Source organism: Blennius ocellaris (genome assembly GCF_963422515.1).
Source record: "Blennius ocellaris genome assembly, chromosome: 3".
Lineage (NCBI taxonomy): Eukaryota > Metazoa > Chordata > Actinopteri > Blenniiformes > Blenniidae > Blennius > Blennius ocellaris.
Genome location: NC_137652.1, coordinates 14,037,574 through 14,049,366, shown reverse-complemented (window position 1 = coordinate 14,049,366; position 11,793 = coordinate 14,037,574). Strand labels below are relative to the sequence as shown.

Here is an 11,793-nt window from a genome sequence, read left to right as displayed (position 1 = left end):
AACAACACTGCTTCACAGAAATGTAACAGTAAAACTATGTGTTTTGACAGCATACAAGCATTAATAAATCAGACAAAAGACACTATAAAGTTTGAGGGAGATGAACTATGATATCAGCTTTTGAAATTAAAAATTTTAAGTTGTTGCTTTTTTACGCATACAAATTTGTGCATGCAAACCGGTGACTGTCTCTCTTATGTTTGCCCTGTGATGGACTGATAACGTGTACAGAGGGTAGATTTATCTTCTGGCTACACCTCCGCCTCCAGCACTCCACCATCCTGCAGTATATACAGTAAGATGGAAGGCTGGTGGCGAGAAGAGTAAAAAAGTAGGAGTTGTGTCCCTCATGTGGTGTGTCGTAGAAACTGCAGTCCAGTTCATCGCTGAGCTCCCAGACCTTCTCGTGAGCTATTTCAAGTCCCTTCAGTGAAATTCTCTTCATCTCAGTGGCATTAAAATATCCCCATTAAAATTGTAAAATTAATTTCTACAGCGATCCAAAACAGCACATCAAATGAATGTATTTTAAAATCCATGAGGCATCCACATCATCGGGGAAAGTTACTCCAGCACAGGTGAAACATTTGATCCACGCCAAGTGGAACATGTAGCAAATTGTGGGCGGTATCATACTTCCTACAATTTGCAATGTTATTAGGATCTGTAAGAAAGGAATATACATCATATCCAAACTAGTAGGATGATGCCAGGCACATAAATCCTTAGATACTTGATGTTCAACAGTGCTTACAGTTAGGGTTTGAGTCATATAAATGTTCTTAACCTGTATATTCCTCTCCCTGCATCCTCACGATTTTTTTTAATCAAAAACAACCTAAAAAAGGGCACACACGAGTCTCCTGTGGCACATTGACACGTAGTCCAAAGTCCTCCGTGTCGCGACTTATCACGACCACCTGCTTGATTCCCACCAGGCCGCCAATCAAAACTTCGAGATGTCCCAGCAGCTGCCACGAGAGACGGCATAGGGCTGACGACACTGCTATCTGCTTTCTTTCCTTTGCCTTTAGCCTCGGTAGTCTCCTGTGAGTTGAACCAGAGGAAACATGATCACCTCTCTGTTTCTCGCCCTCCTGATTTCTTCTGTCATTGCTGCAGAGAAAGGTAAAAATCCTTGAACTGTCCTCTGACCTCACTCTACATCTTCTTCTCCCAATGTGGAACACAGTGCTGGAATCTTATTGCCTCACTGCCAATATATTGTCATATGTTTTGTTTATCGTTCATTAATTTGACTCCCTGTGCAAGTCCTGTTTGAACTGCTGTGTCAATTTTTACAGATTCTCATTATTATCAGAGAACAGTTGTTAGGATCGAGGGGATTTCACCGTGAGACTCGCGAGGACATTCAGAATAGTGGTTTTGAGGAAAGATTTCTATATTATGATCAGGATAAGTTTGGTGATTCCCAAAAGGACAATTTAGTTATATATTTATTTCCGGTATTTACACCACCACATGTATGTTTGTGTTCCATATCAGTGACAGCGTATTCTCTGTCCTACATCGGGAGGCAACTCCATGCTCACCAGAGTGCAGGAGATGCATTTCAAACGTAAACTTAATTTTTTGAAAGCCGTCTACTGCGGTTGAGCCATTCTGATGGAGCAGGTGTCTGTGATTTTTCCTGAAAATGCCCCCCCGGCATGAGCAGGTGCAGCAAAGCACTTGAAGGGTAAAAAACATGACTTTAACAAATTAACTCAAAGGGAAATAACATGTGTTTCACCATTAGGCTCCAAAATGAGTGCTGTCACTTCAGCTTAATGAGTGAATCAGCCTAAAAAAGAGTGATGGACAAAGTTACTTTTCCTATTAACCACTTATCTTTAGTTACTATTTAAATAAAAATCTATTAAGCTGTAAACTTTTGTAACTTGTCCAACATTTCTGATAATTATGAAAGCTGCTGTGAATGCTGTCTCTTTCCAGTTTTCTCTGCCGACTGTAGTCTGAAGTGTGTGTCTCAACGGTTTCTTATTTTAAAGGTTTTTAAGAATGAAGAAGCATAAATAGCTTCTCCTGACCGCTATATTGAACATATTTAACTAGCAATGGCAAGTCAATTCTGCATAGATATATAGATCAACAAAAAGCCACAACACAATAGCCAAAGCCACAACACATCAACAAAAAGCCACACCTAATTGACGAACAATCATAAGTAAGTCAAGTGAACATTTACTCATTGTTTTCAATAACTTTGATAGTAACTCGTCTACTTCATAAAGAAGTAATTGGCAATCAACTACAAATTTTCTGTAATTTGCACAACACTGGTTTTCAACATAATGGAGATAATGTGAGGTGCCATTTCATGAAAATTCACAGCCTGGCTTCACTGCTATCGCAGCACTAAACTGTGTTGTTCTTGTGCAAATAATAAAAAGAGATCTGCAATCAATGCAGTGTTTTGGGTCTTGGAACTGCTACTTCTAATTGTTCCACACGGGATCGCACAGTGTTAGTGAGATTAACAGGCATAAAACAGCACTGACATGCAGGAACTAAGGAGGCAATTGCAGAAAGATGCTGCAGTTGTGTAAGTGAGGGAGTTTTTCTGATAACATGATTGAAGAGATTCACTCTATCAAAGAGGAGCTCAGATTGTACTTTATATAAAGAAACTTGGCATTAGTCATCATTGATTTTGTTTTTTTTAGCAAATGTCGATGTCAATATTCCAAGATTGTAGCTACTAATAAATGCAAATCTAATTAAAAATGTTTGGTATATTTAACTGCTCCTGCCCTGTTGAGCTTGAACAGAGCTGTATGTGGCCCCTGAGTTTGAACACATTGTCTGAATTTTGTACCTTTTACCTTAAGTCTATTTTAATATTATATTGTTTTGAAGCTTTCTTTTCTCATTCATTTTATGTCACATTTGTTTCAAAGTTGTTTTTTCTTTATAAAGCAATTTCAACTATCAATTCTGAGTGTTGCTACTGAGACAAGACGCAGAGGTAATGTGCTATGTAAATAAAAGTTGCCGCGTGCTTCCTTCTCAGACAGCGCCCTTCCCAGACTAAGTGACACGAAAGCTGTTGAAGCATTCATCAACTCTGCCGAAGTGGTGGTCATCGGATTCCTGGAGGTCAGACAATTAAACTGCATGTAAATGGGAAAAAATAAAAAAGTGTCTTAAAGATGTCTTCAAATAACGTCTTTAAAACAAGCCCACAGGAGCTGTTTTATTGCCTGGTTCATTATGCGACGGCAACCCAGACACAATTAAACAATTTGGTTCAAAATGAGGCCACCGGTTCTCAGTAAATACAGCATTTGTTTGCACCCTGGTCTCAGTGATGCGAATAGATTTCTAGGAAGGATTTGTTTCCTGCGGCCACACCTTTGGCAGTGCCGATGCTGCTGAGGGCTGAGGGTGGCTGGCTGTCCCACGGGGGCGAGCACTTTGGCCAGACTATGTGTGCGGGGGAAGATGGCAGGCCCAACAGGAAATACATACGCATCTGAAGACTTGTGGGATTGGCTCCCTTGACCCTGCCATAAACAAGAGCAAATACAGGGAGAAGGTTCATGAGAGGAGGACATAAGGCTCGCACATAGTTGGGTCATGATGCTTCAGGGCAATAAGGGACCAAAATATTGGTGCTATGAGTCATTCAGAATGGACACATATTACAGACTGCAAAATGAGAGAATGGATTGCCAGGGCTCATGCAACAGTGTCTCAGAAATAAACATGAATCACCTTCCCTGGAGCCACATTCACCTTCCTTTCTTCTTACATATCTGTTTCCTAGTGTGTCTCTGTGCCACCTTCTAAAGTCTTCATAGTCTTTAAAGACTCAAACATCTATCAATACCTGCTTCATCTATGGTGGGGTCATGGGGGACTGGAACTAATCCTGTGCCACCCAAAATAAAACATGCTGAGAAGAAGCCTGGTTAAGAAAGTCCCCAACAATTACATCAGTCTTGATTGAAATAAATTGAGGTTGTTAATATATTAATCCACGTTTTTTTTTTTTAGGAAGAGGAAAGACAAGAATGCAGTGTTAATGCAGGGAGAAACGATCACAAAAAGCCTTGTATAAATTTGAACTGTCTTCCATTGCATTTCAGGGAGAGGAGAGTCATGGCTTTAAGCAACTGCAAGAAGCTGCAAAGAAAGTCAAATCAGTCCCTATGGCCATTTGCACTGAGAAGGAGTTGTGGGCCGACTACAGCGTCTCCTCTGACACCATTTCCCTCTTCAGAAAAGTATGACTTCCTCTACATATATTCAACCATAAATGTGACTGGTACCGCAGGTTGCGTCGCTGGGATGATCGTGACGTTGATGCTTTGTGATTCAGGCAGACGACCACAAGGAGTACCTGAATCTTGCTGATACCAAGAAGTTGGATGTTGACGGTCTCGTAAATTTCATCTCGATCAACGAGATTCGATACATCACAGAGTACAACCAAGTGGTAGGACCAAGTGCATTTCAAGACATTCAAATGGGGGTCGACAGCTTTTCAAAAATTCTCAAATGATTCAACAAATGCTCGCATTTGCAAATTATTTGGCAAAATTAATTTTTTTTTAAGTCACATTTTGAAGTAAGTTGATAATGTTACTTCCGCAGTTGTTAACTCAACATTTTATACACAGTGCAGTCATCTTCAAGATTTTGGATTGTTACTGCATTGAAATTTTTTATTTTTCTGGGGTGAGAAGGATTAGAAACCAAAGGACACTGACACCTGCATCATTAAAAATCCCCCAAAAACAGTATTTCAAGCTGTTAGATGCTGACACGAAAGAGATAAGGAATATATGTTTCAATTATTAGATTTTTTTCATATGAATTTTGCTTTTGTCATTTTAGGCAAGTACATTTTTAAAACATGTCTTTGACATGGTTCAATATCAGAAGCGTCATCTGGTGGGGTTGTATGGCGTGTCTTTAATCAGCTTGGTGTTGCTGATCTGTCAAAAGTGACAGTCAGTCAGTCACGCCTGAAATACACATAAGAAGTATAAGAAGTTGGTGATACGCCTTTAGCTTGACTCTTAACACTCATATTCTATTGTAATTCCTAATCCTTCTGTCTTCCTCTCAGAGCGCTGTGGGCCTTTTCAATTCAGATGTGAAGACACACCTCCTGGTGTTTGCCAACAGGGGGACTAATGAATTCACCGAGCTCAAGCAGAAGATTGGGGCTCTGGCCCCAGAGTTCACTGGCAAGGTGAGAATATTCAGATCCTTCCAGCACCTGCAGATGAGCAGACCAAATCAACGTGTCGAACTCTCAGGCTCAGTAGGTTCAAGCTAATGAAAGCAAGGCGACACTTCCATCAAAGCCATTCACTTCATGTGTATATACTGCCTGCTTAAGATGCAACGTCTGTGTTTGCAGTTCCTCTTTGTGCAGGTGAACGGAGCAGTGAAGTCTAACTTTCGTTCGCTCAACTACTTTGGCTTAAACTCAAAAGATCTCCCACGAATTGGTATCTATGATGGAGACTCTGACATGAAGTGGCTCCTGCCTGAGGGAGACATCACTCCAGAGCGAGTGCGGGAATTCTGTCAGTCTTTCCTGCGAGGGGAGCTGAAGGTGAGAGAGTGAACTCGAACCACTGCTGGAAAGTGTTTGCGTTCATCGGAACATCATGAAATAGCGCGGCAACAATACAGGCAGGAAAATGTCTGCCTGGGATACAGCAGATATATGCAGTAAGGCTACGAGCGGCCCTCGTCACTGTGAAATATGTGAGCCACACAATACACTGGAAACCGAGCTCTTGTGCACCAATTTGCTCTCTGACACCAAACATAGGCCAAGCTGGATGTGACAGGGAGCCTGAAGCCCTTCAGCAAGAAAGAAAGATCACAATTAAAGCCTCTGCAACACTGACACACAGAAAAATGTAATGAAGTAAAAAATATGGCACCAGACTCCAGGATGGATAGGGTGTAACAACCAAGAAAACAAACAAATAATTTAAAAAAAAATCAATAGACTGCCTGACTGTCACAATTACTCAAATCACCATCAACTCAATCAGTTTTATGATTTGATGCTGCAGTTTGCTTGTTTTGGTTTCTTTAGCTCCAGCTAAGTCACCGCTTGTGTTCAGGCTTTCAACTGGATCTTTACTTGAAAGCAACTTATTTTCTGGCTTTCTGAAATAAGCCTGCTTAGTTTATAAATATGCTTTATAAATCCCTCTAGTGAGTGGAAATAAAAAAGGAATTACTGATTTTGGTTCATGTTTAAGTCAGATAACAGTTTAAATTTCTAGTGAAGGACAGTTTACAGTCAAGCAAAGGACTAAAAAAATGTCATCCTCTCTAATAAAAGGGCAAATTGTGACCAAGCACATCTACCGCAAGGATTTATGAGAATTATGTACAGATATTAAAAAAAAAATAAAACAGATTTAACACCTAGAATTTTGATAGACCTGCATGCATGTGATACTTTCACCTTGAAATAAGCATGCCATAATTTTGATTATTTCAAATTGATACAACTTCTGAATGTTCCTGAAATGACCATCATTTAAAATATACAGAATCTTCTGAAAAACAAAAATACTATTCGCTCACAGGCCATCTTGAACTGTCAACTGTTTCTGGGCTGCATTTTGATCGACTGCTCTTTTTCAGGAGGTGAAGCAGGCAGGACAAGAGGCCAAAACTGAGCTGTAGGACCATGAAAGCCAGTGTAAATGCATTATTGTGTGTTAAATAAAAACTACATGTAAAAGTAAAAGCAGACCTGGGATTTCCATAACTCTCTGTAATTTCACTCTTTCCTCACAAAGAAAAGTATGCAAAGTTCATATTTGCATTTGTGCATGTGTATATCACATGTCCTGATGTATTTACCCATGTTTGTTGTGTTTTGTCTGTTTACGCCTGTGTGAGCCTGTCTGCGGTTTGTGTCGCAGACCACAGGTTGCTGGCCACAAGTCGGAGTTTGTTAGCCCGTCCACTAATGTTTTTGTTGGAACCACAACACACCAACCTCAGCAAGACTGACAGAAAGCAGGCAGGAAAGATGTGGCACAGGATCACCACGACTAAGTCCACGATTCATTCTCAGCAAACGGATTTCATAGAAAAACACAATGCAGACCAGCAGGAAAGTCCTCGGTGAAAATTGCCAGATGTTCAAAGTAGCAAAAATCACACATCATTTAAAAAGTAGAGCATCTATTTCAAATTGAACCGAATGCATATCGTGCTCTGTGAGTGTGGGATAAAAGGGACAAAATTTAGCTATAAAGGCTGTAAAACTTCTATAAAAGAACAACAGATGGCTGTAGGCTTCAAGAGTAATGAAAAAAAAAAAAGATTTGAGCTTGTCCCAAAAATATTCTCCCAAGCAAGAGGGGAATTTCAAGGCCCAGACTGGGATCGGTATAATTAGTGGGGCTGAGCTGCCAAGTGAAAGCATCCGGCAGAACTGGGAAAGCCTGGCAGGTGAACGATTCGCACAGTCCAGACAGAAACATAGAGTTTGTGTTGCCCGCCATCTGAGATTGTTTATGACAGCAATGGAGCCAGTTGACAGATGAGACGGCGTTACCTAAAGAGTCTCTGGAGGGTGAAAGGTGGTGGATGTGACCACATGTCCTAGTTTAATATCATTAAGAAGCAAATGATAAGTTATTAACTCTAAACAGTTGTTTACTCCATTTGTGTGTGTGTTTTTGATTTGTTTTTATTAATCAAATTAGTGCACTCTTTAGGCTGCTGGTGGTGATGAACAACGGAACTGTCTCATTCTCTAGAGAACAACAGTTTTGTTTTCTCCACATGTCATTCTGTACGGGGAAACATTGTCATGCAAGTTACTGAGAGTCAGTTATTAGTTCGTAGCTGTTTCTTCAAAAAACAATTGTGGAATCGATTCAATATATTGAAGTAAAATGCAAGAAGCAATTTATTTTTATTTTTTTTAAATCGTCTCTCGATCAAAGTGGAATTGTATTAAATAGTCCCACAAACTCACAGAATTATTTTCATAATTAGGTTTTATTAGTAGAAATGTTTGACAACACATAATTTGACAGTTCAGCTGCCATGACAGAAAGGCTGTAGCTTTATGTCGGTTATAGTCAAGAAAAGAAGCGTTGTAGGTGTTAGATTATGGAGTTATTTGCGCTGCTGGGCCTGACGGTGAGAAAATAAAGTGTCTCTCATGACATGTGACATGTGAGGTAACTCTCCTCCCCCATCTCCTGCTCCGACTTCACATAAAGGTCCTTGTGCTCCTCGTGTCACGGTCCCGTTGGTTCAAATTGAGCAGTGACTTGGCTCCTACAGTCCCTTGTAAATCTACATAAAAAAGTGTCTCAAACGAGTGAGCAATAGGTTATGTAATAAACCCAGTCTAGCCGAGTGTTATTTCCAGGTTTTCAAATTTCCTGTGAAGTAATGTTATTTGTTTGTTCATTTCATTGGGTTATTGTAATGTATTCGACAGAACCTGAACAGACTGGAGAGCAAAGGTTTCCAAAGTGTGGGAGGATTAACTCTCCACCCCCAACTCCCCTGCTATGTCTCATTAAGTCGTCATTTTTGGTTGAATGACGGACGTTGTGATCTTTTTTTTTTAGCTATTTTTGTTTCCATTTCTAAGGCAATGAAAAGCTCAACACGTCTAGCGCTGGGTTGATGTTTTTCTTTGCAAAGCTCGTAACTGTTAACACGTATGGTTTTGCTCCGAAGCGCATTATCATTTCAATTCAGTGATTTGATCAAAGGTTTGAGTAAAATCACGTAACAGTGTTTTCCTCCATATTAAAATTTTTTTTTTTTTTTTGACTTATTGAGTTAAGGAGTAAAAAACAATGCTATGAGACTATGCTGATCATTTTCCATGAGCAATATGTTAAAATACTTAAATATGATGGAGTTGGATTTTTTGGAGAGTCTTCCCTCAATTGCATGATTTCAAAGTTTAATCTCAATCTCATGGTAACTTGTGATCGTGATGATCACAACAGTACTTGTGTAATTTGTTGTTCTTCTTGTTCTGTCTTTTCCTGAATTTATCTAATCAAATTACTTATGTTAATACTTAAACACCGAAGTTATTTCTATGTGGTTTGCTGGATTGAAAAAAACTCACGGTAATCATAAAATGAAGATTAAAAGCTACAAATTCTGTTTTTCAATATGTGATTTATTCAAGCTTTGCTGATAAACTACAGTTTACCAGAATGAAAATATTCCAAAAGCACTTAAAGTTCTTAAAAGATTGTTTTTCAATCCCCAATGGCAATTATAGAGACAACCAAAAATATTTTTTTCCCTTGAATATTTATTATTAGAAAAGAAAGTATAGCAGATTATAACATTATTCACCCTGTTAAGTCCATGTCTAATGAACTGTGTGTTCCTTGCCGGCATCCAACTTTGCTTCCTTTTCCAAATATCAGCATTGATAAAACGCATTTGAAAAGTATTTTCAAACATCAATTTCTTTCATTTGAACTCAGAATTCCAGCAAAACTGTGAGGAAAAAAATTGAGCCTCACTTTCAATTTACCTTTTGTAACATTCGTAACATCGATTTTGGGCCGATTACTTGAATTTTATATAATGTACTTTAAGGTGAGCTTTGTTTTAGAGCTTCAACATGCAGAATTTAAATTGTTTGCTAGAAGGAAATGATGGATTTGAATCATTCAGTAGAATAAAAGAAAGTAATTGAAGACGGCTCAAACATTTTGTGCATTTTTTTTTAATGGAAACTGTCGTATTAAATTAAGATTATAGCAAAATCTCACTTATGACACATTAGTATAGCTGCCAGTAAAAAAAGAAAATCCAATCGTAAAACAATTCTTGCCATATGTACAACACAAAGACAAAAAAAAAAACATACAAGAGGAAACCATTTACAAACAAGTAATGAAGAAAAATAGATGCACTTTGAAGTTTGGACACAAGACAATCTAATTAAATGCAAGCCAGAAAAAGTGGTTTAAAGTTTAGCTTCTCTTGTGGACAGTCTGTTCCAGCAGCTCTAATCATGAAAATTAAAAGTTGCCTCTCCAAATGTTTTTGTCCTACGCTTTAGAAGGACTGAATGACTTGTGCCAGAGAAAATGAAGAACCTCAGGCAAAGTCATTTAAAAGCGAGTTAAAAAAAGGAAAAAAGGAACTATACTACAAAAAGTTTCAATTCAATATCAACATGGGTGTAGCCAGTGTAGGAGCTGGTTAATGATTGTAGGATTGCATGTGACCTATGAGGTTATCCAACCGGAGAAAACAGGCTTTTCCTCATTGATATGAACGCACTGTCTGAACCACATGCAGTGCAATCTATCACCTGAATTACATACGTGTGACAGACAGAAGCTGACAGAGACTGGGAACAGCACTTTAAAAAAATGTGAGCGTTACTCATTGTCAGCAGTGAGTGATTTGAAGGGAAAAGATGCAGTAGTAAAAAACAAAAAGGAATTCATCCAAAGCAAAGCGCTCCAGGCAGTGTAGTTTCTAGGTCTTTGGGGACGTTGTGGCAATTGTTTTCGCCTGCTGTGTCCCCCAGCACTGAAATGCATCCACAAAAATGGACACTGGACCAGACATTGAAATTACATGGCACACACTCCAAAACAAATCCCTGAAACCAGGAATAACACAAGACGACGAAACACGAAGGACGCCAAGGTCACTGTGCAGCAATGCAGAATCTCTCACTCCATGAGCGATGCATGAGAGATGAAGTTGTTTCGGGGGCCCGCTGAGATATAAATATGTGACGCGATACGTGTGCATAGATGTTTGGTTATCTAGGCAGTATTTAAGATCCAATATGGTTTGGGGTAAAAGTTGCAAAGTCCAAATATCTTTTTTTTTTTTCCACAAACAACCGCAGCGAGAGCAACACTTGAGCCATATCGCACAAACAGAAACCTGCATCCAAACCCACACGCATAAAGCTGTGCATTCAGCACAAGGGGCTTGCCTGTATTTAGCTCTATATGCGCTGAAATACATCAAGCGGGGCTGTGTATTGGCCCACTGGTTGGCGTTGGTAAGCCGAGGCCGTGCAGAGTCTCAGTCCGGGACACGAGCCGAGATGGGTCCGCAAATAGCGACCGACTGCGGTTCTAGTGGGACTCTGCAACACTCTAATTACGCTCTGTCGCATAATGAGGCTCACTGCTTTTCTATGTCACTCGATTAGTAGCTTGTGGTTGGCTCAGGCTATAGTTTGGGGTTTGCGGGGGTGGGAGATCACATCTGGGGCAAAGAGTGTAGTAACAAAGCAGCAATGGCAAAACTGGCAACTGAGATGTTAAAGAGAGAGCCCTGCCATGGGTCTCCCTGATTAAAATCTAATTACATTTTTAAAGTATTTTATAGAAATCTTGCAACACCAGCAGTTTGGTCTGTCGGGGGTGGTTGGTTGCATTATTTATACATCGGTGATGAAGGGTGAGGATTGAAAGGAATTTGAAGGGGATGTACAGGACTGGTAAACAAGACAAGGATAAAAATGATCGGTTTGACCTCAGAAAATGATTGGCAAGTGGAATGATGGCATTACTATACTATAACAAAAATCTGCTCAGTTCAGCCAAAAGCTGGATACAGAAAGTATTTTAAGTGTTAGCTGCAGTAATTCAACTTGACAATTGTCAACAGGTTCAATATTTCTAGTAGAAAATGATTGTGAATGCATATGTAGGAATGGGAATCCCCTGATATAATATGCTAATTACCATCTCGTACTGTATATGTTTGCATTCCATACAAGACACTACATGTACAGTCAAAATGCCA

At 39.5% G+C, this 11,793-nt stretch overlaps 1 protein-coding gene across 1 annotated transcript; it reads left to right on the top strand.

Moving 5' to 3' along the window:
* Positions 1 to 1,070: 1,070 nt before the first annotated feature.
* Positions 1,071 to 6,690, top strand: erp27 (endoplasmic reticulum protein 27; the record flags this gene model as incomplete). The annotated part of the gene is made up of 7 exons (XM_080520565.1): positions 1,071 to 1,128; positions 3,035 to 3,120; positions 4,113 to 4,250; positions 4,346 to 4,462; positions 5,099 to 5,224; positions 5,396 to 5,593; positions 6,649 to 6,690. The coding sequence occupies 7 exons, from the start codon at positions 1,071 to 1,073 to the stop codon at positions 6,688 to 6,690; spliced, it is 765 nt and encodes a 254-aa protein (XP_080376691.1).
* Positions 6,691 to 11,793: the final 5,103 nt, after the last annotated feature.